General features: G+C 39.5%; 2 protein-coding genes across 6 annotated transcripts in view; one reads left to right on the forward strand and one right to left on the reverse strand.

Annotated features, from left to right (window-relative positions):
• Positions 1-357: 357 nt before the first annotated feature.
• On the forward strand, positions 358-3013 carry LOC126377924 (trypsin, alkaline C-like). Its single transcript, XM_050025981.1, has 5 exons — positions 358-480; positions 890-1070; positions 1564-1819; positions 1997-2105; positions 2650-3013. The coding sequence occupies exons 1-5, from the start codon at positions 432-434 to the stop codon at positions 2889-2891; spliced, it is 837 nt and encodes a 278-aa protein (XP_049881938.1). The 5' UTR covers positions 358-431; the 3' UTR covers positions 2892-3013.
• Positions 2987-26661, reverse strand: part of LOC126377826 (membrane-associated guanylate kinase, WW and PDZ domain-containing protein 1) — a 33040-nt gene continuing 9365 nt past the window's right edge. For 2 of the 5 annotated variants that reach the window (XM_050025748.1, XM_050025753.1), the window contains exons 6-21: positions 25820-25949; positions 25207-25400; positions 24551-24681; positions 22732-22833; positions 21764-21875; positions 20158-20274; positions 19269-19848; positions 18768-18886; positions 18145-18280; positions 16848-16968; positions 15795-15930; positions 14334-14458; positions 12889-12986; positions 9219-9290; positions 7767-7897; positions 2987-7370 (exon numbers count right to left, since the gene is read on the reverse strand). In XM_050025748.1, coding sequence (XP_049881705.1) covers positions 7189-7370; positions 7767-7897; positions 9219-9290; positions 12889-12986; positions 14334-14458; positions 15795-15930; positions 16848-16968; positions 18145-18280; positions 18768-18886; positions 19269-19848; positions 20158-20274; positions 21764-21875; positions 22732-22833; positions 24551-24681; positions 25207-25400; positions 25820-25949 — 2486 coding nt within the window. In that variant the 3' untranslated portion in view covers positions 2987-7188. The remainder of the gene's footprint in view (positions 7371-7766; positions 7898-9218; positions 9291-12888; positions 12987-14333; positions 14459-15794; positions 15931-16847; positions 16969-18144; positions 18281-18767; positions 18887-19268; positions 19849-20157; positions 20275-21763; positions 21876-22731; positions 22834-24550; positions 24682-25206; positions 25401-25819; positions 25950-26661) is intronic. The other 3 variants (XM_050025750.1, XM_050025751.1, XM_050025752.1) reach the window with 3 other exon arrangements.

The following is a 26661-nucleotide window of genomic DNA, read 5'->3' on the forward strand; positions in this document are numbered from 1 at the left end:
ATAAGAGAAACTAGGGTTCCAACTTCCGTTATGACTATAAGTAATTAAAAACTTTATCAATGAGTGATGCAAAAGATAATGCGTACGTGCTATGTCGGTCATTCGGTTTATCTTTATCCAAAATATCATTTTAAGCTTTCTAATATATACAGAGTGTTTATTTCCTATTACACAATTGTAAACTAAAAGTTTACTCAAATTCAAAGACCAGAAAAAAAAATTGAAAATATTCTCTTGATAAAGACCGAATTATATATTTGGTTAGTTCGGTAAATTGTTAAAAAATGATTCCAGTAAGTATCTGAATTGTTGCCATCATGCTGTATAATAGCTAGTAGATACCAAAGATATAAGGCGAGACAGCTCACAAGTATAAATTAGCAGAATGAACCAAATTAGGGTGCTCATTAATTAGTCAGCACTGTTCAAATATGGCCAGCAAAATTATGTACTTGGCTCTGGCCATCTGTGCAACTACTGGTAAGTAAGACTAACTTTATCAATGTTCCTTCGTAAATGTAAATAACATCTAACATCACCTTGGTCTTGTAACATCACCTAAATCTTCAAATTAAATTGTCTTAAACGGGCAAGGAATCGCCAACATATTTGGACTCGGCTGTGGGCTGGTATCCTGTCATAATCCCGCAAAATGTATCATCTTAGGATTTAAATATCAAGTGTAGCTCCAAATTACCTTACGGCTCTGTCCCCCAGACAGACAGAGATAGTGATTAATGTCGGTTTTGCTATCGATATAAATATTAATATGAATGTGCTATCGCACGCGATGCGGTATTTGACCAATAGGATTGGTTGGTTTATTGCGTAAGCGCAGCGTTGGTGGATATGTGGGCTATATATGTTTTATTTTACTTTTTTCTGCCAGCAGTGGCCGCTTCAGCAATCCCGGAGACCCGCATCGTGGGTGGCTCCCCGACTACTATTGAGGAGTTCCCTTACATCGTCGCCCTTGTCTATTTCTACCCAGGACCTGGAATTTACGTCCAACGCTGTGTTGGCTCCCTAATCTCTTCCTGGCACGTTTTGACAACGTCGTTCTGTTTTATGTAAGTACCTATTAATTATGTAATTACTCGTATGTAGGCCAGTTGGACGAAATTTCTTTCATAGAAAGGTACCACAGTTGTACCCAAGGTATTTTTGCAAGGTCACGCATATGCACGTAGGTCTGTTGTCACGTAGGTCAGCTGGAAGATATCTCTTTGAGAGAAAAGCAATAATCTTAAGAGGTATCTGTACCAAAGTACTTTTCCTAGGTTTTTTTTGACTGCCCTGTTGTGCACAAATCATTGATGTATAAAGGATTACTTCTACACGAGTTATTTTCATAATATGACATGACGTTTCGTCATCGTTGCCCGATATTAGCCATTGCTCTTATTAAATATGTAGGTATCTCATCATAACTAATTTAAGAGCCACGCTCTTGTCGATGTAGCATTCTCCATGCTACTTTTTAGGGAAAAAATAGGGCAGTGGTTTCCCTTTTGCCTTCCGCCCCAAGGCATCTACCTATTTAATTTTCTTTTTACTTTGTAGTGGAGCCAATTTAAACTATATGCTCATCCGAGCGGGATCCACTAATAGCTTGAACGGGGGTGTACTGTCAACCGTTCGAGACGTGATCAAGCACCCTAACTACGTAGAGGCGCCTAGACAAGCAGACATTGCAGTGGTTGTGCTCAACTTCCCCGTATCTCCTAGCGACACTATTGGAATTTTATACTTACCTCCCCTCAACTGGTACATTCCCGACGGAACTTCCGTGAAGATTGTCAGCTGGGGATTCGAATCGGTATGTTTGGAATTTTTTAAACGACTTCAAAAAAGGAATTCTATGTTTAAACTGATTAGACATTTTACATTCATAAAGTGGCAACCCCATGAACTTGACATACAAAATAAAATGTTACCATTTGCTAAATTTTCCCCACATGACGGGTAATTTCAAGGTTTGGATTATTATTTTTAGGAACAAGGACCTCAACTGGAGACGTTGAAAACCGTGAATCTAAATAAACTCCCTCTTGCCGACTGTCAAGCGGTTTACGCTGACAGCGATGCCGTTGTCATTGAGGACCGTGAGTATTAAACTTCTCTCTATGTGTGGTTTTCAAGTAGCGTACTTGCTTGATGAGTTTTTAGGGTTTCAAATTGATCCTTTATAGGATGTTGTTCACCCGTCTGTCTAGATTATTAACGGCAGTCTAAATCTCGGAACCATCGGTGCGCGAGTCGTATTTTTACTTGACGGGCTTTTTATATCTTCAGGGAACAAACTTATGGAGCCGAGTTTGTGTAGTAGCAAAACCGTCTACTTATATAATGTAGCTCAAATGTTGAGGTCCAAAATGAAAAACTACATGTGTATTTTTTGGACCTTAACATTAGGCGTTGTGTATAAAAGTTTGTGGTACTTACTTACATTTTGAATATCGATTTATTTAGTTACAATATAAAAAATGACTTCTATCGTTTAGGTTATGTGGTTATTATTACACCATAGGCCCGCGACATAATTCACAAAATGATTTTTTTTATAAAATGTTCGTGAGTCTAATTATCAACCAATGAACCATGTATGTCGTTAAATAATTACTAGAGTATTCTTTCCTTCTTTTACAGCTGTGATCTGCGCCAGTCAACCAGGACCTATAGGAATGTGTCTTGGCGACTCCGGAGCACCCATGGTTATACAAAACGTAGTTGTTGGTTTGGCGTCTTATTACCAGGGCTGTGGTGACAACGCCTGGCCTGACGTCTTCACCAGAATCGACAGATATACCGACTGGATACTCGACGTCGCAGTGGCGCCCTCTGCTTCTTCTAACTTTACTAACGTTAAGGTAGCTGTTCCTACCATATAAAACTGTGATATTAATATTTATTTCGAATTATTTATTATGTTTTTTTTTGGCGTGAAAGATCTCAAAAATCTAAATTATATTTGACGAAAACAAGATTTTATAAAAATATTTTATTCAATAAACCTGTGTATTATTTAATACAATTTGCTAAATAATATTTCTGGGTAAAGTCGACCAGAAAAATATAGATTTTTACACAATTTTATACTAGAAGACAATGATTTCGGAAATAGACCAGTATTACAATAGATAACACCAAATTGTAATCTTTCTTTGGATATTTTTTTTACATAATATATTCATTTTAGGGCAAGACTGGGTTTACATGTAAAAGGCACAATATTTATTGCATTTTCATTAATTATACTTATAGAACTAGCTATAGCTACCTAACGATTACATTTCCAAGCTCGGTGGTCTCACAAATACATATCAATTGTAAATGTTTCGCTCCTTATGGAACCCTTTCAGTTATACGTGTAAAGAACCTAGAATGAACACAGATGTGTAATTTAGAACTTATATATGGCAACACTCGCACGTCATCAAGTTGTCAATTCCATAACCTTTTATAAAAAAAAACGTAAATTTTCAAAAAATGAAAATGACAGTGTTGCCGTTTATTAAAGTAATGACTCTTTTTGTAAAAAATGGTCAAATTATTAACAATTTCCAATGTATAATAATATACGGTCTGGTTCTTATTCACGTAGGCAACTTATTAATTCCTTAAATACATTTCTGTTAGTCAGTCAATAAAGTAAAAAATAACTAACAATAATGAACTAAACCGGATTCTTATCCAGAATACAATACAACTAAGACTTCAATGGATTACATTTTAAACTTAAACCTCCGAGAAATAATATTAATCTTAAATAAGTATCAAAATACAATTTAGTAGAATAAGAAAATATGGATAAAAAACTCAAAGTCAACATGGAAAAACCTATTCTATTATGCATTGATTAAGTACCTCTTTAATATTTACACCAAATGTGGGTACAAGGGATATCTGTACCTATTAGTATGTAATTAAAACACACTAGCTAATAATAATAACACCCTACATTACCGATTAGTTCTCGAATTTAATACGTAAACATTCTTAACTTACAAATTGGAATTATTTTTTTTATAATGACTTCAGTAAAGTATTTCATTATTGGTATACAAATTGAGCAATTTATATTGTCACTTACGGTAAAAAATAGCAAGACGATATTACGTATTTACCTCATTGATTATTTATTATTTTAAAAAAAATATATTTGACTGTTTAATAAATTATTCGATTTCATTTAAATAGAGATTCAGAATTTATTAGATTCGTATTAAGGCCGAAATTTAACCATCGGGTTCCAGGTCATATGAATGTGACAACATTATTCTACAGACATATTTATTCAAATCGAAAAATAGGTGCACGGTCACGACTAGTCACGAGTACTTATATGTATACACTTTGAAACCATGTCATATTAACTTTTTTGACTAATAAAGTTCGCAAGTCTCATTAAATGTCGAATATGATAGTGCGACAGGGTTCTAAAGTGAGTACATGATATTGCTCATGACTGGTACCTACTATACTTACTTAATGGCCCCGATTCCTGCAGACACCGCCTAATTTTATTTTAAGTTATATCCGTCATTTTCATATCCGTCGAAAAGGAAAGGGACGGATGATTCACAGCTCTTAATTTTAGGAAGAATGAGTAAATGAATGAATAACCCGGGCGAATCAAAAGGTACCTCGCTGGTATGCAATCCGTTTGACGTGCTGTCTACTTAACTGTGTCGGGTTATTGACGGATGTAAAATTTTTAGACAGTTGGTTTAGATTTGTGCTTAAAATTGACGTGTGTTCCATAAATTTTATGCTTGTCGATTACCCGTCCCTTTCCTTTTCGGCGGATAAGAAAATGACAGATATAACTTAAAATAAAATTTGATGGTATTTACAGGAATTAGCACCAATATATACTTATTTCTACTTAATATTATAACGAGGGACTTTCCACGCTACGTTCCCCAAAAATAATATAGATGGCGCTGTACAGATTTACTCTGAACCGGCGTGCTTGTGTGAAACGAAAGATGAATGTGGAGGAAGCAAGAGAAGTATCTCAGGATCGGAGCAAATGGAATTCCATAGTCTCTGCTTACCCGAGTGCGAAATAGGCGTGAGTTTATGTATGTATGTGTAGATTTAACGCCCTGACTTACAAACTTGTACACCATCATAGTTTGCAAATAAAGAATATTGAATATTAATTACCTATTTTCTCATTATGTAATTATTCAAAAATATAATGTAATGGCAGAAGCATATATAAAAATATATAGATAGATAGAATATATAGACATTCGAATCAGGTTATGTATATAATTATGTTGCTACCTATATTGTTTCTCTTTATTTTGTGTCTGGGTGTAATAAAAAGGGTCATCATTTATACCCAAAAACAAAGATAAAAGATGCACGAAGATGATGATGATGTGTGAGAGAGAGAGAGAGAGAGAGAGAGAGAGAGAGAAAATGTTTATTTTGCAAAACTGCACACACAAAAATCAAGCAAAAAACAAAAAAGAAGAAAAAAAAAAACAGTAAGATCTTACAATAAAAATAAAAATTACAAACAAAGATGTGGTACTTTATAAAAAAATGCACATGTCTGTTGTCCATCAAATTAGAAGGTTAAATGAAGAAAAAAATTACAGTGCCATCTATTTTTTTTGGGGATCGTAGCCTGGAAAGTCCTTCATTATAATATAAACATCTTGTTCATACAACGTATGCAACATCTTAATCGTTAAGTAAATAATATTTATACACGTTATTTAAAAGGCACAAAGTTTAAAACTAGGGGTATTATAGTGGAATTTGGACGGCGAATGTACAGCGACTTACAAATAAGTCGTAATAATTTTTATAACGCTGATGTTTTAGTCAGTATGGACGGGTCATTTGGTGAATGGAATGTATTAGAAACAAACTATTTTAAAAATACTATTTTTTCGTTTTTTTAACTAGCGGCACGCTATGATAAAGTACAGCAATTAGCTCCGTCAATATAGTTACAAATAAATATTAAACTTGATGGACATCATAAAGTTAGCTCCTTTAAATTGCTGTTACAGCTATTTGCTCTTTTAACGTACTTATTAATTAAGGCTTTGATTACTTGTGGCTCTGCCCACCCCACTAGGGATTACGGGCGTGAGTTTATGTATGTATGTATGTATTAATTAAGGCGAACGTCTGAATGGCTATTATAGCGTGCCGTTAGTTTACTCGATATTTTTTTTTTTCATAATATGTAAGTATTTTTTTCCATACTGACTAAATATTAAGCATTTATAGATGGCAACCCAAGTAAAGAGTTAAACACTAAAGACGTTTTATTAAAGCTATATTTAAGAGCAGCCACGGAAACGCAAGTTGACTGATAAAATATAAATCCTTACTACTAAAACTATGTGAACTAAACTAACAAATTGATTGCGAAAAATGTTCCCATATTATAGAGAAAATTCTAAATATTTTTCATAATATTTAAAAGTAAAGTAAAAAAGAGAGTAAAGTAGAAAAAAAAGAAAAGAAATAGAAGAAAATAGAGATAGAATAGAATAGAAACAGAGAGGCAAAAAGAGAATATTGTAGAAGATTCAGATCAGATTTTAATATAACATAGATTTGACACATTCTAAGTATCTTGTCGCGTGACATCATAGTCTCACAAGTTCGAACCCTGCCTCGGGTCCAAAATTCGATTTACAAGTTTGAGTTCATGTATGAATCATAGATAAAAGAATTTGCTCAGAAGCTCATTTGTCTTCCTGTTTGTTACCTTTTTACGCCTAAACCGTCGACCGATTTGGATGAAAATTGGCAGACAAATATTGACAAGTATGTAGTATATTATTACTAACAATAGAAAAAGATTGCAATATTAACACCTATGCATTGTAAAGACTGATAATATGTAAATTATTATCAAGCTTCTAGCTTTATCCATGATGACATATATGTGGTTGAAAATGCCTTTAATGGTTTCTAGAAAAAGATGGTACTGCATGTCGACGTTCTTGCTCGACTTTGCGGGGGCTCTGCCGTGCCTCCACATTACTGTTATAGGATATTTTCCAGAGACGGACTTGAGAAGTTTACGCGACGGAATACTAGTATATTTTAAGTAACAGATATGTATTACACAATAACCGGTATAACCTCATCCCTAATCCGGACCGTGACAAATATATCAAATATATACTTGCCGTGGGCAACACTGTATCAGTCGACGCGTCCGTCCGGCGGTAGCACTGTCAGTGTGACCGTGGTACCGCTGTGTTTGATAAGAGCAACTACTTCTGGGTGTGGCAGGTTGCGTATTGGCATTCTGTTGATGGCGAGGATTGTGTCTCCTACGTGCAGGAGGCCGCAACGCGCTGCCGGCGAGTTCGGGATCAGTTGACCTGGGAAACGGTGAAATGTTTACTTAGTACTGTTTTATTAACACCTATGGATTGGCATGGTCTAGTGGTTAGAGCGTTACTCACGATCTGGAGGTTCGGTTTCGATTCCCGATAGGGAAAATGTCGAAATCACTTTGTGAGATTGTCCTTTGTTTGACTAGGACATTGCAGGTTGAATAAGATGATTCCATGCTCCGTTGGTACCGGGCTACTAGCCCTAACACCTGGGGGTGCCAACCTGCAGTGGAGCAGCGTGGTGGAATATGCTCCATACCCCCTCCGGTTGATCGAGAGGGGAGGCCTGTGCTGAGCAGTGGGACGTATATAGGCTCCCCCTGATTCGACTGTCAGGGCGTCTAGCTGTTACCCGAGGCAGCCATTATACATCAAACTCACCAATAGTACTGGTAGCCTTGTTAGTAGAGGATATGACGACGAAGCCGAATCCTTCCCCTTCGTTCCTGGTAACTGTGACGTCATACGGGACCGGCGCCCACCCCGCCGAGTTATCGTATTGCACGCCATACCTGTTGGATTTTACATTAAGTATTATCGTGTTTCTTGGTAAATCTTGTAAGTGTTTCACCTGTAGCGTAGAGACACCTTTCATTAGTCATAAGTCAATACTTTATCGACCTGTGACAGTACAATTCAAACGCCGAAATTCAATTTCTTAGGCCGTACCGAGGAAGTGTCAAAAATATCAAAAGTACTGAAACCATTCGTTCAATCGGCTTGCCGAAGTTCATGTGACGTCACGAATCGGGAGTCGCCATATTGGCTGCTTATGCGGTACGACAGAATCAAATCTATGTTCGATTTACTCCAATTTGAATCGGCTTCCTGCTAGGCCTCCTGGCCACGGACTACTAACTGACTGTTTATGACTAACTGCAGGTGTATCTACACTATTTAGAATAGAATAGAAATAGTCTATTATAAAAGGGCGCCGCACACAAAACAAATTTCCACTTAACAATTACAAAAAAAGCAAGAAAATTTGTCGAAATGATCATATAAGGTGGTGGTGGACGTCCTGAGACAAAAGGGCCTCACTCAGCACAAGTCGCGGCGTGAACCACGACGGTGATATTATGACGCTGATATTTGGTAAGGACATCGCAGGCAAATACATAAACAAGCGGCAAAGAAAGAGTGGATCTACCTACTCCACTCCAATCTCATCAGTCATCCCGTGATCATGGCACTTGCAACAGTGTCGAAATATCGGGAGTCTCATATCCCTACTTTAAACGCGGTAAGAACCCGTTATTATGTGTTTTAATAGGCGATCACACTAAAGTTTTTAGCTGTCTCGTTATAAGGAGGGATCTCGATATAATATCAGTCGATATTCGATGTTTTGGCCTCCAGGTTATAATATAAAGCACAAGACCTTAATATACTGTCATGGAGCTCCGTGCCTCGTAAAGATTGCGAACGAGTGGTGAGCAAAGTTGACGTATGAACTATTTGTTCATACTTGTATGTCGCGCGTGACGAACTCCATCGACCCTTCCAACCTCTTTCTTCTACTCTGTGGTAGGCGTGGAGGTGTTTGATAGTGCGTGTGTAGCCGGGTTCGATTCCCGATGGGGACTGTCCTTTGTTTGGTAAGGACTTTTCAGGCTTGAATCACCTGATTGTCCGAAAAAGTAAGATGATTCCGTGCTTCGAAGGTCACGTTAAGTCGTTGGTCCCGGCTATTAGCCGTAATAACAACTCCACTAAGCCGTAGTGGAGCAGCGTGGTGGAGTATGCTCCGTACCCCCTCCGGTTGATTGAGGGGAGGCCTGTGCCCAGCAGTGGGACGTATATAGGCAGTTTAAGTATGTGCATGTTACCGACATGTGGTGTGCGGGCGCGGGCGGCGCGGCCGGGTACAGCGGCGCGGGGTGCACGAGGTTGTACGCGCCGCCGCTACGCACGGGTTAATATACAATATTTTTTTTTTATTATAGGAGAACCAACAGTTATCAAAATTACAGACTGGAATAACAATCTCAGAACCAGATAAAAGTTCTCATAAATAGAACTGGAATAATTAGTTACAAAAAGTTTTGAGCCTAGATAGCAAAATAAAGTTGTAATGAAGTAGAGTTAGTTCCGCACGCACAATTTAAAAACATATGTATAATTGAGACAACGGTGTTTGTTGATTCTTGTACACACCATGTAATTTTATTTTATGTTATTTCTTATCCGCCGAAAAGGAAAGGGACGGGTAATCCACAAGCATAAAATTTACGGAACACACGTCAATTTTAAGCACAAATCTAAAACAACCCTATAAAAAAAAATACATTGGCCAATAACCCGATAGAATTAAGTTGACAGCACACGTCAAACGGTTTGCATACCAGCGAGATACCTTTTTGGTTCGCCCGGGTTATTCATTCATTTACTCATTCTTCCTAAAATTAAGAGCTGTCAATCATCCGTCCCTTTCCTTTTCGGCGGATAAGAAAATAACAGGTATAACTTAAAGTAAAATTAGGAGGTGTCTGCAGGCCGATTATGAAAGTTAGTGATTATGATAATTCATACAACACAAATACACAAATGATGCTTTAAAGGTAAGGCAGGCTTGGCAACTTTTCCTTTTAAGAAGGTCAAATATATCCTCCATATTTTTGCATTACTATACTCAGAATGACTTTCCTTTGAATGGTCTACTATTTCAGTTTAATAACACCTGTTTTAACAAAGCTTTGACATATACAGGGTGTTAGTGACATCGTAACGAAAACTTTGAGGGATGATTCAGGCCATGATTCGGAGTTCTGAGTTGAAAGTTGCATTTTCCGACAGGAAATTCCACTTAATATCAACTCAGAATCATGGTCTGAATCATCCCCCTCAGTGTTCGTTACGGTGTCACTAACACCCATACCTACTTGTATGGCTACCTGTATGTACGGTCACGAGCATTAATATGTATACACTTTGGTACCATGTCACATTAACTTTTTTGACAAATTGAACTGTACGTCTCACTAAATGTCAAATATGTTAGTGCGACAGAGTCCTAAAGTGGGTACATTATATTGCTCATGACTGTACTGGTACGGGGAGTAAGTGACATCGTAACGAATACTGAGGGGGCTGATTTAGCTCATTATTCTGAGTTAATATCAAGTGGAATTCGATCGCAAAAGTATAGAATTGAAAATAATTGAAAAAAAAAAAAACATTAAAAATTCCACTTGATTTTAACTCGGAATAATGGTCTGAATCATCCACCTCAGTATTCGTTACGATGTCACTAACACCCAGTATATGTCAAAGCTTTGTTAAAACAGGTTTTATTAAACTGAAATAGTAGACCATTCAAAGGAAAGTCATTGTGTGCGTTACCCCAACAAGAAAGTATCTCCTAGAGTTATATGAGTAGAACGTATAGTTGGTGCCTTATCTGCTGTAAATGTGCCCCCACATAAAAAATGTGTGCCCCCTGTCGTTTCGAAAAAAAATCGAAAAAACGATTCTTGCTGGGGTAACGTTTTTCTAGCAGGAAAATTCTAAACGAATGATCGGAGAGAGAAAAACTGTGCATGGCCAGATAGCTTATATGTGTGCCAAAATGTGCCCCCAAAAATAAAATCTGTGCCCCTTCAGATTTTCGAGATATTGCATTTCCTGCTGGAGTAACGTTTTGATGAATAGTATATCTCTAAAACCATTGCATGTGCCCCTGTAGAATAAACATACGCGAGTAGCTCTTAATGTGTGCCCCTTTGTGCCCCAATTAGATTTTAGAAAATATTTATAGTTTTCAAGTTATCGCGGTTTTATGAAAACCCGAAAAAACATCGCAGCGCCTAAATGAGACAAGGCATAACTTCGCTGAAAACTGTATTCGGTCTTTCTTGACGCTAATAATAACCATACAAAGTTTCAAAAATGTTCATGCATGCGTTTTTGAATAATCTTGCTAAAAGTAAAAACGATGGTGTCATAACTTTGACGGCAAAATACAAGGAACTGGCACAATCCCAGATGTGTAGGTGTAAACCAAAATCTTGTGCCTTTAGTCAAAAATATATGGTGAAAATATTGAGCTTCAAATGTTACGCATTAAGTAAATATAAACAAAAAACCAAAATATGTAAACAACGGCTGGTTATCCGACCAAATCTGAATGACTACTAAAAAGCGACGGATTCATACATATCGATGACCTTCTTTACTTTACTCACTAACCGGTTCACACGTGTTGTGCCTGAGTACACTGAAGTAGAAAAGTAATAACTAATAAAATAAAGTTGTTATTGGATTATATTTTAATAGCTGTTTCTATGACCTTACACATGATTAAGTACATTTATAAGAGCCATTTTCAAATAAAATGTACATGTGACTAACATGCTCAAAATCGTGACCAAACTGTTTTGTGACATACCTGTATTTTTATACTAATGTAAATAATAATTTCCACATCAACAAGCTGTTTCATTTATATAGTCACAAGGTGCATTTAATATATTTTTTAATTAGCCCTCAAAACTTTTGAACGCGACTGTAAGGACAACAGCTTAGGTATAATACGTCCAATAAAGAAGGTCCTCGTTAAGTATGAATCCGTCGCTTTTTAGTAGTCATTCAGATTTGGTCGGATAACCAGCCGTTGTTTACATATTTTGGTTTTTTGTTTATATTTACTTAATGCGTAACATTTGAAGCTCAATATTTTCACCATATATTTTTGACTAAAGGCACAAGATTTTGGTTTACACCTACACATCTGGGATTGTGCCAGTTCCTTGTATTTTGCCGTCAAAGTTATGACACCATCGTTTTTACTTTTAGCAAGATTATTCAAAAACGCATGCATGAACATTTTTGAAACTTTGTATGGTTATTATTAGCGTCAAGAAAGACCGAATACAGTTTTCAGCGAAGTTATGCCTTGTCTCATTTAGGCGCTGCGATGTTTTTTCGGGTTTTCATAAAACCGCGATAACTTGAAAACTATAAATATTTTCTAAAATCTAATTGGGGCACAAAGGGGCACACATTAAGAGCTACTCGCGTATGTTTATTCTACAGGGGCACATGCAATGGTTTTAGAGATATACTATTCATCAAAACGTTACTCCAGCAGGAAATGCAATATCTCGAAAATCTGAAGGGGCACAGATTTTATTTTTGGGGGCACATTTTGGCACACATATAAGCTATCTGGCCATGCACAGTTTTTCTCTCTCCGATCATTCGTTTAGAATTTTCCTGCTAGAAAAACGTTACCCCAGCAAGAATCGTTTTTTCGATTTTTTTTCGAAACGACAGGGGGCACACATTTTTTATGTGGGGGCACATTTACAGCAGATAAGGCACCAACTATACGTTCTACTCATAAAACTCTAGGAGATACTTTCTTGTTGGGGTAACGCACACAAAGTCATTCTGAGTATAGTAATGCAAAAATATGGAGGATATATTTGACCTTCTTAAAAGGAAAAGTTGCCAAGCCTGCCTTACCTACAGGGGCTTGTATAAGAAATAGTATGAAACTTACGTGAGTAATGGTTGATGCTGGTGGGAATGTGGCGCGCCCATAGGGGGTAGACCTAGTGCTTGAATGTCCGCACGGTTGTGTCGAACTCCTAGTGTCACCTGCAACATACAAACATACATGAACTCAGGCGTATTTCCCACCGGGGTAAACAGTTACCACGCAATTCCATTAGCTTCGATCCTGACAATAAGGTATTTTAATTAAAACACATAATAACGGGTTCTTACCGCGTTTAAATGGGGATATGAGACTCCCGATATTTCGACAGTAGTAGGTGTTGTAAAAAGCTTGAAACGGCCTAATGTGGTGAAAAAACGTGAGGACACAGTGAGTGCGGTTTGTCGTAGTGAGTTTGGTGCGAGTTCAGATGGTTCCGAACATTCCGATATCAAAAACAGAAACAAGCGGCAAAGAAAGAGGGTAGACAGATATGTCTGCCCGTAGAAAATTATGGATCTACCTACTCCACTCCAATCTCATCAGTCATCCCGTGATCATGGCACTTGCAACAGTGTCGAAATATCGGGAGTCTCATATCCCCATTTAAACGCGGTAAGAACCCGTTATTATGTGTTTTAATTATGATAATAACCGCGTAAACTTAAAACAATGAATAAGCTATTTGACTGGGTCAAAGATAAATTATACAATGCTTATCTATATATAAGCGACCACGTGTCGGACGACGCTCAGTGGGTAGACCCGCTACAAGGTGGACCGACGATCTGGTGAAGGTCGCGGAAAGCCGCTGGATGCGGGCAGCGCAGGACCGATCGTCGTGGAGGTCCTTGGGGGAGGCCTATGCCCAGCAGTGGGCGTCGTACGGCGGATAATGATGAACATGCACAACGTCATAAAATCTTTTCTACGTCATTTTATCGATTCTGGCGATATAATTATGTCGTTTTGCCGATTGGTACTAATATGTGAACCCAAATAAGTCATGTCGTTCTGTCGAAATACGCTCAAAATCACGTAACACGCATGTTAGGGGAAAAAAAACAAACTTATCGATTTCGACAATATTTATTGCATCGATCGATAATTTTACCACGTTGCGCATGTTAGCCCTGCTTTATATAGAAGCCAGTCGAAGATGACCAAAATCAATCTCATTTTACTTATCGACTTACTTTCGATTTTTATTTTAAGAATTAAGTAACAATGAGTACGACGTTCGACCACTTTTATTTACGTCACATGACAGTATTTCCATACAAACTACAAAGAATACCTTCGTTTTGGGGTTCCGAACTTCAAAAAGAAAAAAGGAACCCTTATAGGAACATAAAATCTCACAAAAAGTAATTTAAAAAATAAACCGACTCAAAATCTGTCACATAAAAAGTAAGAAATAATATATTATTGAATACAATTTTAGAATATAAATTCTGAACTCTTGCCTTGAAAATCCCACTACAAATTATAAGTAGGATAATACTTACATGTCCCCTGGAAGCGGCTTGGCACACGTAAGCGACGGCGCGCGCATGCGTAGCACCCGCTAGGGGGATACCATCTACAGAGGTCAGAAGATCTCCGGGGCGCAATAGACCGTCAGCTGGACCACCTAAAGATAAATAAATAGTGTCATATGCATAGTTCTGTTTATTACCTGCTGTGTACGGTCACGAGCATTAATATGTATACACTTTGGTACCATGTCACATTAACTTTTTTGACAAATTGTACTGTAAGTCTCACTAAATGTCAAATATGTTAGTGCGACAGAGTCCTAAAGTGGGTACATTATATTGCTCATGCCTGTATGTTTGTGTGTATGTTCCCTCATAACTTCCAAACCCGATGATCCGTGCTTCGGAAGGCACGTTAAGCCGTTGGTCCCGGTTACTACTTACTGATGTAAGTACGTAGTCGTGAAGAAGTGTCAGGGGCCTTTGGCGGCTCAATAATATCCTTGACACCTGAGGTTGGTCATCCACATTACAATCTACACGATAGGAGAAGACTTCCAAACCACTTATATTATCAGAAATTAACAAAATTGATTGTCCGGCGGTTATAGGCTATATCGCGTCACGCTAAAGGCAATGTGGCTCCCTCTAGAAGACACAAATTGAGGAAGATAAATAATTGACCAAAAAAAAAAGATTATGAAAGGGCTTAATTTGCACATTTCAAATATGTACGCATAAAGTTTGTCTCCAAATATTGCGTAAAACACAACGGAAGTACGTTATCTTAATAAATAAGACCCCAAAAATATAAAAATAAAACTTGACTATGAAAAAATAGCCAGGGTCGTATGACGTGGCATAGAATAAGAAATAATACTTTGTAGAACGGCTATTCTCCACCCCCCCCCCCCCCCCACCAGCGGCTGAGCTAGGTTAGGAGATCCCCCCCCCTGGGTCTTACTTTAGTCTTCAATCAAATAGGCGTTGGACGTGTCACACACACAAATGCGTCAATGTGTAGTGTCTGTGTAAAAAAGAGGTGTTTTGTATGAAGTGTCCAGGGGGTTTACTTTTTAAATTTATTTTTATTGTTTATTTAACAGCCTCCGTGGTCTAGTTGTTAGAGCGTTAGGCTCACGATCTGGAGGTCCGGGTTCGATTCCCGATGGGGACATTGTCGAAATCACTTTGAGACTGTCCTTTGTTTGGTATGGACTTTTCAGGCTTGAATCACCTGATTGTCCGAAAAAGTAAGATGATTTCGTGCTTCGGAGGGCTGTTGCTGCTGTTGCTGATAAAGCTGTTGGTCCCGGCTATTAGCCGTAAAAACACCTTCACCAACCCGCAGTGGAGCAGCGTGGTGGAGTATGCTCCATACCGCCTCGGGTTGATTGAGGGGAGGCATGTGCCCAGCAGTAGGACGTATATAGGCTGTTTATGTTATGTTATGTTTATTGTTTATATTATTAGGTATCTTGGGTGTATTACCAGGCACGACGTATCCCACAGCGACGCGGCTGCCGTCCTCGGTGCCGCCCACTATCCGGAACCCGAAGCCCGCGCTGCCGCGAGCCAGCCGCACCAGCACATCCGCTTCCGGGTCGGTCGTGCCGCCTGCTTCCACCTGAGGGGAATATTTGTGATTCAGTTATTGTTGGTTGGTACTCCACCTCACAACCCACACGATAGAAGAAGAGAAGTTATTGCATAACATAACATATATTATGCTCTTGACTATACCCCAATGTCAGAGGTACATTCATCGCAAGATGAAGTAATTACCCACACCTCACCGAGCTCTCTATTATTATTATGTGTTTCAGTCTGATTATGAAACTCGAAATACTTTCTATATAAGCTTGTCAGATTTGAAGCAAATAGAATTCCATAATTGCTGCTAACTCCACTGGGTACTAGAATAGGTGAGTTGGAGGACAACTGGTCCTAAGGAATTCTTGCCAGGGTAAATAATAAATAATAATAATAATAAACATGTATATCTGAGACACTGGGTAACTGGCATAGCTCTTCAAATTCAAAAATTCAAATTCAAATTCGTTCGTTCTTTTAAGTGAGACAAACTTGCCGGTCCCTGAAGGCCCAGTTATCCAAGTTTCAGTATTAGATAGATGTGCATAGATTCTGAGGAGCTCTGTGGCGCAGCGGTAAACGTGCTCGGTCTGCGAATTTTGAAGTTAAGCAACTTTCGCAAAGGTCGGTCATAGGATGAGTGACCACAAAAAAAAAAAGTTTTCATCTCGAGCTGCTCCGTGCTTCGGAAGGCAATTAAGCCGTTAGTCCCGGCTGCATTAGCAGTCGTTAATAACCATCAATCCGCACTGGGCCCGCGTGGTGGTTTAAGGCCCGATTTCCCTATCCATCCATAGGGAAGGCCCATGCCCCTGCAGTGGGGACGTTAATGGGCTGGTGATGATGATGATGTTGCATAGATTCTACATGTCATGTCACATGTACGTATATTAACTACAACACCTTGTATAACTTGTAACTTGCAATAAACTTCTATTCTATTCTACAGACCTGCGGGTAGTTAGCAACATAGACGGAGCTGGGTTGAGCCAGCGAGTCAGTCTCGTAGCAGGACGGGGACCGGCGCGACACGGGCGAGTGCATGTGACGAGATGGGGACGACTCGTGCAACCTGGAATATAGTCTGATGTTCACACATTTCTATGATGGTTTCATGGAGATGCTTCATATGTGGGAGAAGATAGATAGATAAAATACTTTATTAAGCACAATGGACACAAAATACAAAAATAATGACATCGTAACGAATACTAAGGGGGATGATTCAGACCATGATTCTGAGTTAATATCTAGTGGAATTATCCGTCGCAAAATTTTTTTTTTTTTAGTTTTTTAAATTATTTTCAATTCTGTACTTTTGCGATCGAAAATTCTACTTGTATTAACTCAGAATAATGAACTGAATCAGCCCCCTCAGTATTCGTTACGATGTCACTTACACCCATACAACTACATACAAGTAGCCATACAAGTAGGTATGGGCGTTAGCGCCACTGTAACGAGTACTGAGGGGGATGGTTCAAACCATGATTCTGAGTTGATATCAAGTGGATTTTCCTGTCGGAGAATTCATGAAAATGCTTGTGTTTTTTATTATTATTTTCAATTCCCAACTTTTGCGACGGAAAATTCCACTTCATATCAACTGAGAATCATAGGCTCAATCATCCCTCAAAGTTTTCGTTGCGATGTCACTAACACCCTGTATAGCCGATGAAAATAAGCTACAAGAACAACATCGGCACAGGGCCCTAGACGTCCTTTAAAAAAACCCATAAAATATTGTTACACAATTTAGTAATTTGGCTGTCTGATATCAGTTCCCAGACAGTTAATAACAGCAAAAAAAATGAGACGGAATGCATGGGCATTCATCATCATCTCTCTAGCGTTATCCCTAGGGTCCGCTTACCTAACATGGGCATACATATCTTCTAAATTATCTCTAACCTTATAATAAACTTTTATACAAAGTTTCTGTTTAATCGCCGTGTTTTTTTCCCCCCAACTGTCTGGTACCAATCATCATCATCATCGGCCCATTAACGTCCCCACTGCTGGGGCACGGGCCTTCACTACGGATGGGGGGATCGGGCCTTAAACCACCACGCGGGCCCAGTGCGGATTGATGGTTATTAACGACTGCTGATGCAGCCGGGACCAACGGCTTAACGTGCCTTCTGAAGCACGGAGGAGCTCGAGATGAAAACTTTTTTTTGTGGTCACCCATCCTATGACCGGCCTTTGCGAAAGTTGCGAAAGTTGTTACCACAAAGGATTTATTTACCTGAGCGGTGATCCCTTTATTCGTCCGTTGGATGAGTTGTTAGAAGGCGACTGACTCTGCAGCCTCGTAGATGGGGAGTTCGATAGAAGCCGGTCTGTCGCACTGTTGGTCGACGGCGAATGACTTCTTAGCCGACCTGCGAACAAGTGGAAACACATTGCGCATTAGACGACGTCTTTTTTACTATGTATTATTTTCATGTATGACTTCCTCAATGAGAAATACATGTAGGAAAGTGGGAATGGGAATTCGATTGTTTATGGTATGAAAGGAGGATGGTTAATGAATGGGACGTAAGGCAGTTTTAAAAAGTAAGAGGGGGGTCTTTGGTGCGATGTTGGTGGGGGAGAGGATTTTGGTTTAAAAAATAAGGAGTGTGTAAAATAAAAGAAGTAAAATATATCCTGTGTTATTTCTATATCCCACATACATATATAAACTCATGCCTATTTCCCACTGGGGTAACCAGAGACTATGGAAATCAACAAATAAAAAAAAACAAAATCGAAAATCGGCTGTACGTGTTACATAACAGACTATCTCAACCTTTTCATGTTTCGGAAGGCACGTTAGTCAGTTGGGGGACCTGAGTTATAGGGGCTAGTGAGTATGTAGATAAATACCTGAGTTAGACGGTGAGTGTGGTCTTAGCCTACTGGTAGAAGGCGACTGCCTGGCCAGCCCGCCGATGGCTGCTGTCGTAGGCGAGTGCAGCATGCCATCTTCTGGGAACCCTGACGATCGTAATGTAAAATTAGATGATCTAGTCTTATACCTTTACATTCAGGGTTTTAGTGACGTCGTAACGAAAACTTTGAGGGATGATTCAGACCATGAGTCTGAGTCAATCAAGTGGAAGTGAAAATAATAAAAAAAAAACACCCTTGACATCAAGTATCACGTACAAGTACGTACAGGTAAGTATGGATGTACCATAGTATGGATAAGTATGGATGGACCATACGAGTAACTATGGATGTTAGTGACACTTGATTTGAGATTTTTTTGAATAACCAAATTAATAAAAAATATATATTTAAAAACAAATACGCTGTACAATAACTCGACAGATTCTGACTAATGAGATTTTACCTCGATATTAAAATGAATAGAAAATAAACTCACCTCCATTATCGCTGCTATCGGCAACACTAGCGTTGCCCCTCCAGTAAGCGGCGCCCATATCCACATGCACCGTGGGCGTGGGCACCTCCCCCCAATTCTCACTGTCCCACCGTCCACTGCGGCCATCCCACCCGTTACCATTGTTCACACTCTCATCCCACTTCTGCCCATTCTGATCCCATTTTTGCCCATTCTGATCCCACTTCTGCCCATTCTGATCCCACTTCTGCCCATTCTGATCCCATTTCTGGCCGTTCTGATCCCATTTCTGCCCATTCTGATCCCATTTCTGCCCATTCTGCTCCCATTTTTGGCTATTATTATCCCATTTTTGATTATTATTATCCCATTTCTGGGTGTTATCGTCCCATTTCTGCGTCTCGGCCCAGTTGCGTACATTGTTTGAGTTGTCGATCCACGTTTCTCGTTCTTGCCATTGGTTTTCGTTCTGTGGTTCCGCCCAGGGGGTGACTACTGGTAGTGTTAGTCGTCCGCCGGGCGTGCTGCTTCGTCGGCGGCGGTCTATCAGACTCTCGCGTTCACGAGACTTATGCTCTGGGACCGCGTATGTTGCTTCTACTGAGGGAAGACGAATTTGTTAGTATCTAGCGAGGTTTTTTTAGATAACTAGGTATGTAAAAAATAAGTCTGGTATAGGCTAACAAAAATATGGACTTTTCTCATCAGTTTGTCTGTCTAAATGATACATTATTTTTCGTGTAGATCCGCTTGTCAATATACTAGGGATTAAATTAGGTGAAAAGACGTACGACAGAGGTGGACTGATTATATTTGGCAGTAAGCTTTGGTATGTTATTTTTCTGATAAAGATCAGTTAATTCCACAAATCATACACAACTAAATGACTACATTTCAGGATATAATTACCGGAATTCATCCCATTGAGTCTGTCCCTCAAAGAGTCTTGCGTGTGTAGAGCAGGGGATCGCAGCTGCTCGGCCGTAGGTGTCTTGCTTCTATTACCTAGTTGAGCGTTGTTCGATGCTGAAAACAAATTACAGTTATCTACACTAATATTACAAATGCGAAAGTAACTCTGCCTTCTTACCTTTTCACGGTTATTTGGTAAAGAGATAGTTTGAGACCTAGGGAACAAGTTAAAGTCCGTGATAGCTCAGTTCGAAGAACGCGTGACTTACATTGTGGTTTCATAGGCTCGAATTCCGTTTCGGGCTTTTAATCCTACTACCCACAACATTATTTTTATTTTATTATGTTCTGTACTTTAATTGTTCTTGATGTATATAATGTTTTTGAACGTTGTATAAATTGATTGATGACAGGAAACCTAGCATCGAGACAAACCATTCCTGGTTTAGCGATGCTATGCATCAAAACTGTATACCTACTCAAAGTTTATCAAATAAATAAAAAAAAAAAATCACCGAGTTCGACTTTATGGGTTTGAATTCATGTTTTGATAGATAGTTTATATCACGTGGTTTCCAGGATTTCTGCCTGGTTGATGGCGATAGGCTCGCCTCGTACTGCATGGGACTGAAACACAGCTGGCGAGGACTGGGTGTGTATACAGGGTGTTAGTGAAATCGTAACGAAAACTTTGAGGGATGACTCGGACTATGATTCTGAGTTGATATCAAGTGGAATTTTCCGTCGCCAAAGTATAGAATTGAAAACAATTAAAAAAACACAAACATTTTCATGAATTTTCGGACAGGGAATTCCATTTGGTATCAAATCAGAGTCATGATCATCCCCCTCATCTAACAATCATACCTACTTGTACGGCTACCTGTATGTACTTGTACGGGGTGTAAGTGACATCGTAACAAATACTTAGAGGAACGAATGATTCAGTTTATTATTCTGAGTTAATATTTACAACAGAGATGTTTGTCAAGTAGTAGGCATTTGTGTATAAAAGTATAATAATAGTTCCTTTTAGTGTAAATAAATGTAATATCAGAATGAGTCAGTCTGAGAACAGACTGAGAGCAGGATGGCAGAGTGTAGGAATGGTAGGCTGAATGAAACGTGTGTGAAAGAGAGAGCCAGGAGTGAGCGAGAAAGAAAAGAATTGCGGAATGACAGGAAAATGGCTGACGGTTGTTTGAATAGAAACGTACAAAATTATAAAACGTTTAAAATAAATAAATAATAAATAGTACTTAACAGCCTCCGTAGTCTAGTGGTTAGACCGTTAGGCTCACGATCTGGAGGTCCGGGTTCGATTCCCGATGGGGACATTGTCGAAATCACTTTGTGAGACTGTCCATTGTTTGGTAAGGATTTTCAGGCTTGAATCACCTGATTGTCCGAAAAAGTAAGATGATTCCGTGCTTCGGAGGGCACGTTAAGCCGTTGGTCCCGGCTATTAGCCGTAAAAACACCTCCACCAACCCGCAGTGGAGCAGCGTGGTGGAGTATGCTCCATACCCCCTCCGGTTGATTGAGGGGAGGCCTGTGCCCAGCAATGGGACGTATATAGGCAGTTTATGTAAATAGTACTGACTGGTGGGTTGTACTCGAGTAGCAGATCTACTCCGCGGGGCTCTCGTGACGGTATTGTTCCTCCGCCACACACGTAACGTCGTCTCATGCATCGCTGGACAGTCCTTTAACGCCTGTAACAATAAAAAAGAAACTTAAGGATAATATACTTATACAATGGCCCCGAATTTTACTTTAAGTTATACCTGTCATTTTCTTATCCGCCCAAAAGGAAAGGGACGGATGATTGACAGCTCTTAATTTTAGGAAGAATGAGTAAATGAATGAGTAACCTGGACGAATAAAAAAGGTATCTCGCTGGTATGCAAATCGTTTGACGTGTGCTGTCGGGTTTTTAGCCAATGTAAAATTTTTATACGGCTGTTTTAGATTTGTGTTTAAAATTGACGTGTGTTCCATAAATTTTATGCCTGTCGATTACTTGTCCCTTTCTTTTTCAGCAGATAAGAAAATGACAGATATAACTTAAAATAAAATTAGATGGCGTCTGCAGGAATTAGCATCACTAACTTTGTATTTCATATATACTTAGGGAAAGCGTTATATAAAGAGAAGGTTGATGAAGGCTGGCAGAGGAAGACCTAAAAGAACGTACAATCAAAGAGCAAAAGTTCAGTCACTGAGCCCAGCGAATTACACACACACACACACACACACGCACGCACGCACGCACTCGCGCACGCGCACACGCACACACACAGTGGAGGGGCGAAGTTTCTATCACAAGTATTTTAACAACTTAAAAGAAACTTCAACCGCTATGTGTTAATTATTTTTCATTTTTTCATTGGCAACTAGGCAAGAAACTGATTGGACTTTCGCAGCTTATCGTACATTGACCAAATTGGAGATGTCCTTAGAAAAGGTTTAGTACGATCTACACCGAACTCGCGTGCGTGTATTAAAAAAATATATATTATGAAAACCTAGTTTGATCATTATGGTTATATGTATAAGTTTTCTTCTTACCTGCACGACATGTTGATGTGGGGCGTGTCGTACGTCAGTCTCTCCTATTTGTAGCAGTAGATCCCCTTCACGTAAACCAGCGCAGCGGCTGCGATCCAGTACCTGTGATAATACAACATTATATAGCACCAAAGGGGGGCAGACGGCATAGATGTATAGTATATAAACCCACTCCACGCCAGAGGGCGCCACATTGAATTTAGTGTGACGTCACATAGCCTATATATAACCAGCGGGCACTTAAGACACTTCTAGTGACCATTTGTTAATTCTGATAAGTAGTTTAGAAGTTATAAAAGATATTTATTTACTTAATCAGTTTATGTCCTCTAGAGGGCGCCACATTGAATATAGTGTGACGTCACATACCCTTAAATCAGCGGACAATCAAGACACTTCCAGTGACACCTCATTTCTTAATTCTGATAAGTAGTTTAGAAGTCTGCCCGTAGGAAAAAAGAAAAAAAAATATGGATCTACGTACTCCACTCCAATCTCATCAGTCATCCCGTGATCATGGCACTTGCAACAGTGTTGAAATATCGGGAGTCTCATATCCCCATTTAAACGCGGTAAGAACCCGTTATTATGTGCTTTAATTATGATCATTTTTTACTTTACCAGTTTATGTCCTCTAGAGGGCGCCACATTGAATTGATTCTGACGTCACATACCCTTAACCAGCAAACAATCAAGACACTTCTAGTGACACCTCATTTCTTAATTCTGATAAGTAGTTTAGGAGTTATAAAAGATTTTTTTTTCCTTAATCAGTTTATGTCCTCTAGAGGGCGCTACACTGAATTTAGTGTGACGTCACATAGCCTATAACCAGCGGGCACTTAAGACACTTCTAGTGACCATTTGTTAATTCTGATAAGTAATTTACAAGTTATAAAAGATCATTTTTTATTTCATCAGTTTATGTCATCCAGAGGGCGCCACATTGAATTGAATCTGACGTCACATACCCTTAAACCAGCAAACGATCAAGACACTTCTAGTAACACCTCATTTCTTAATTCTGATAAGTAATTTAGAAGTTATAAAAGATCATTTTTTACTTCACCAGTTTATGTTCTCTAGAGGGCGCCACATTGAATTTAGTGTGACGTCATATAGCCTATAACCAGCGGGCACTTAAGACACTTCTAGTGACCATTTGTTAATTCTGATAAGTAGTTTAGAAGTTATAAAAGATATTTATTTACTTAATCAGTTTATGTCCTCTAGAGGGCGCCACATTGAATTTAGTGTGACGTCACATAGCCTATAACCAGCGGACAATAAAGACACTTCTAGTGATACCCCATATGTTAAATTCTAATAAGTAGTTTAGAAGTTATGCGAGAACAGACGTACATAGCTGTCAAAAACAAAACCCTCCTTTTTGTTTTGCCGTAGTCGGGTAAAAAGGTAATATAACATACATAAGCTCACGACTCTGTCCCAATGGGCGTAGACAGAGTTACATCCACCGCAAAATGAACCAACTCGGCTCGGCTGGTAGGAATACCAGCCGAGGAGGTGGAAACCTCACAACCCACTCGATAAGAAGAAGAGACCACAGTTCATGACTTTGAACATCAACGGCGCGTAGAGCTTGATGCCAAGCGCGATGAATTGAAAGCCCGACAACCTCCGGCGATCAATTAGACATATATAAATAGTATGCTCACATGCCCTCTATGTGTGAAGATCTTTTCAAATAAGGTTGGCTATATAAGACATGCGAGCATATGAACGTCGGAGTTGAAGCAGTCGCCGTAGCCGAAATCGACAACACACTGTAACATTTTGTTGCGCATTGAAATCCTACCTTTTTAACTTTCTGCCCGTGGACACTGTCAGCGATGGTGAACCCGAACCCGGCGGCGCCTCGTCTTAAAGTGAGCACTAACTCGCGCCCCGGTTCACTCGTAGCGCCATTGTTGTTCCTATGCGGATGATCTGGAAACAAACGTGTTATTTAATTATTATGCTTCATGATACTGGCGTGCGAGTAGAAATTTTACTACTACCACCTGCCGAGGTTATTTAGGCAACTTTTTAATACCAATGTGGCGGACCCAACTAGTTGACGAGCTAGCTCCGCCCACATGCAACAGATGGCGCCACCATTCAATAATGCAGTGCTGAAACGCGCTATCGAAGTTTACACAGCGTGACACGTATGTATATACAACTTCCAACATGACACTAGTCTAGTAGTGGGCAGTATAACGGGTCACTGCCCACTCAACAAGCACCTATTTAACTTAGGGATAACGGACAGCCCACTTTGCAGAGGCTGTCTGGACGCAGAAGAAACTGCCCCCCATGTAATCCTGGAATGCATGGGAGTGTCAGCACAACGGGTAAAAATTATCAAAGGAATGGGGTCGCTCCGCGAAGCCTGTGAAAACCCCATGAGGCTTCTGAGCTTCTGGAAGGAGATAGGTTGGCTTACGTAGTCAAAAAAAAAAAAAACCATACCGGTGTGCAGTGAAAGCAGGTGGTCCGCGGAGGAGCACCGAGGAGCGGGGTTGTGTGCGCTGGGCACTATCTCGTCCAGGTCAAACGAGCGAGACAGCAGCCTGCGTTGTGTCGGACTGTGTGGCGTCACAGGTGACGTATCTGGCTCGTCGCGGCTTTGGGTGTCCACGTGGCTGGGCGAGTCGAGGTTGAATCTGTCGGGGTAAGTTGCGGCGTTGAACCGACTTAAAAGAAGGTTATAAAAAGGTTCAGAAACAACAAACGATTTCAAATCGGTTTTACAACTTATTTTTAGGTTATGGCAAAGGGTCGCTTAATCTCAATACATGACAACAGCATAAGCTCACGACTATATCCCAATTGGGGTAGTCAGAGGTACATCCATCGCCAGATGAGCTAAGTTACGGAAAGGAAAAGTCGTCAGTTGGAAAAATGCAGTTTTGTTTGAACGGAAACGTAAAATTCCACTTGATATCAACTCAGAATCATTGTCAGAATCATCCCACAATTTTTTTGTTACGATGTCACTAACACCCTATATAAGTCCCACTGCCTGGTACAGGCCTCCCCTCAATCAACCTGGGGAGCTTCTCTAATAAAAATAAATGCTTACCTAGTCCTCAAAGCTCTAGTGAGCTGCTGCATAGCGGCATTGTCAGGAACTGCTGGTGGCGCCGCGTCCACCGCCAGTGTGCTTAGAACGCGCGTGTTTGGGTCTTCCGAATCGAATGTTAGCGGGTACCCTGTAAACAATATAAATAAATAATAAATAAATAAAAATAAGTTTATTTCTCACTTACAATTACAGTAAAACTTAACATAGTACTACTCACAGTGGACATGTTTCTATTGTGAGAGACTGGTGTCCATATTAGACGGAATGCCTGTGTTACGGATCACCAGGCTCTCTTCCTCCCTATTTTCATAGTACATGGCAAGGCAATGTTATAGAAATAGACTCTTTAAAATTACACCTATAGGTGTGTGTGTGTGTGTGTGTGTTTTAGTCCTACGACGCGAAGTGTCTTGAGATCGGGTGCTGCCATGACAGCACCTTCCACTAACAACTACACGTGTGTGTGTGTGTGTGTGTGTGTGTGTGTGTGTGTGTGTGTGGGTGCGTGCGCAATATAATATGTGGGATGAAAATAAGATAGCACTTGTTTTAGAGTATTTTAAACGGAAATAATAATTTTGGTGGGTTTTACTGCGAAAATTAAATTGTTTATACTATGATAACATGCACAATTAACATTACTTATTAGAAATATGATGTTCCATCCTTGTTTTTTCGCTTGAAGCTTCTATTTTTGCAAGTTTTTACCACAAACTTCCCCGTGTTGCCAGTTCGGCGCCTAGTCGCGCACTGAGGTAAAATACTGTCAGCGTCGCTATATTAACAGTAACTTTGCGTCCCATTTTTTGAGCGCTGATGTTCAATCTACGGTAGTAGTA

This window comes from Pectinophora gossypiella, chromosome 24, assembly GCF_024362695.1.
Source record: "Pectinophora gossypiella chromosome 24, ilPecGoss1.1, whole genome shotgun sequence".
In the NCBI taxonomy this organism is placed as follows: domain Eukaryota; kingdom Metazoa; phylum Arthropoda; class Insecta; order Lepidoptera; family Gelechiidae; genus Pectinophora; species Pectinophora gossypiella.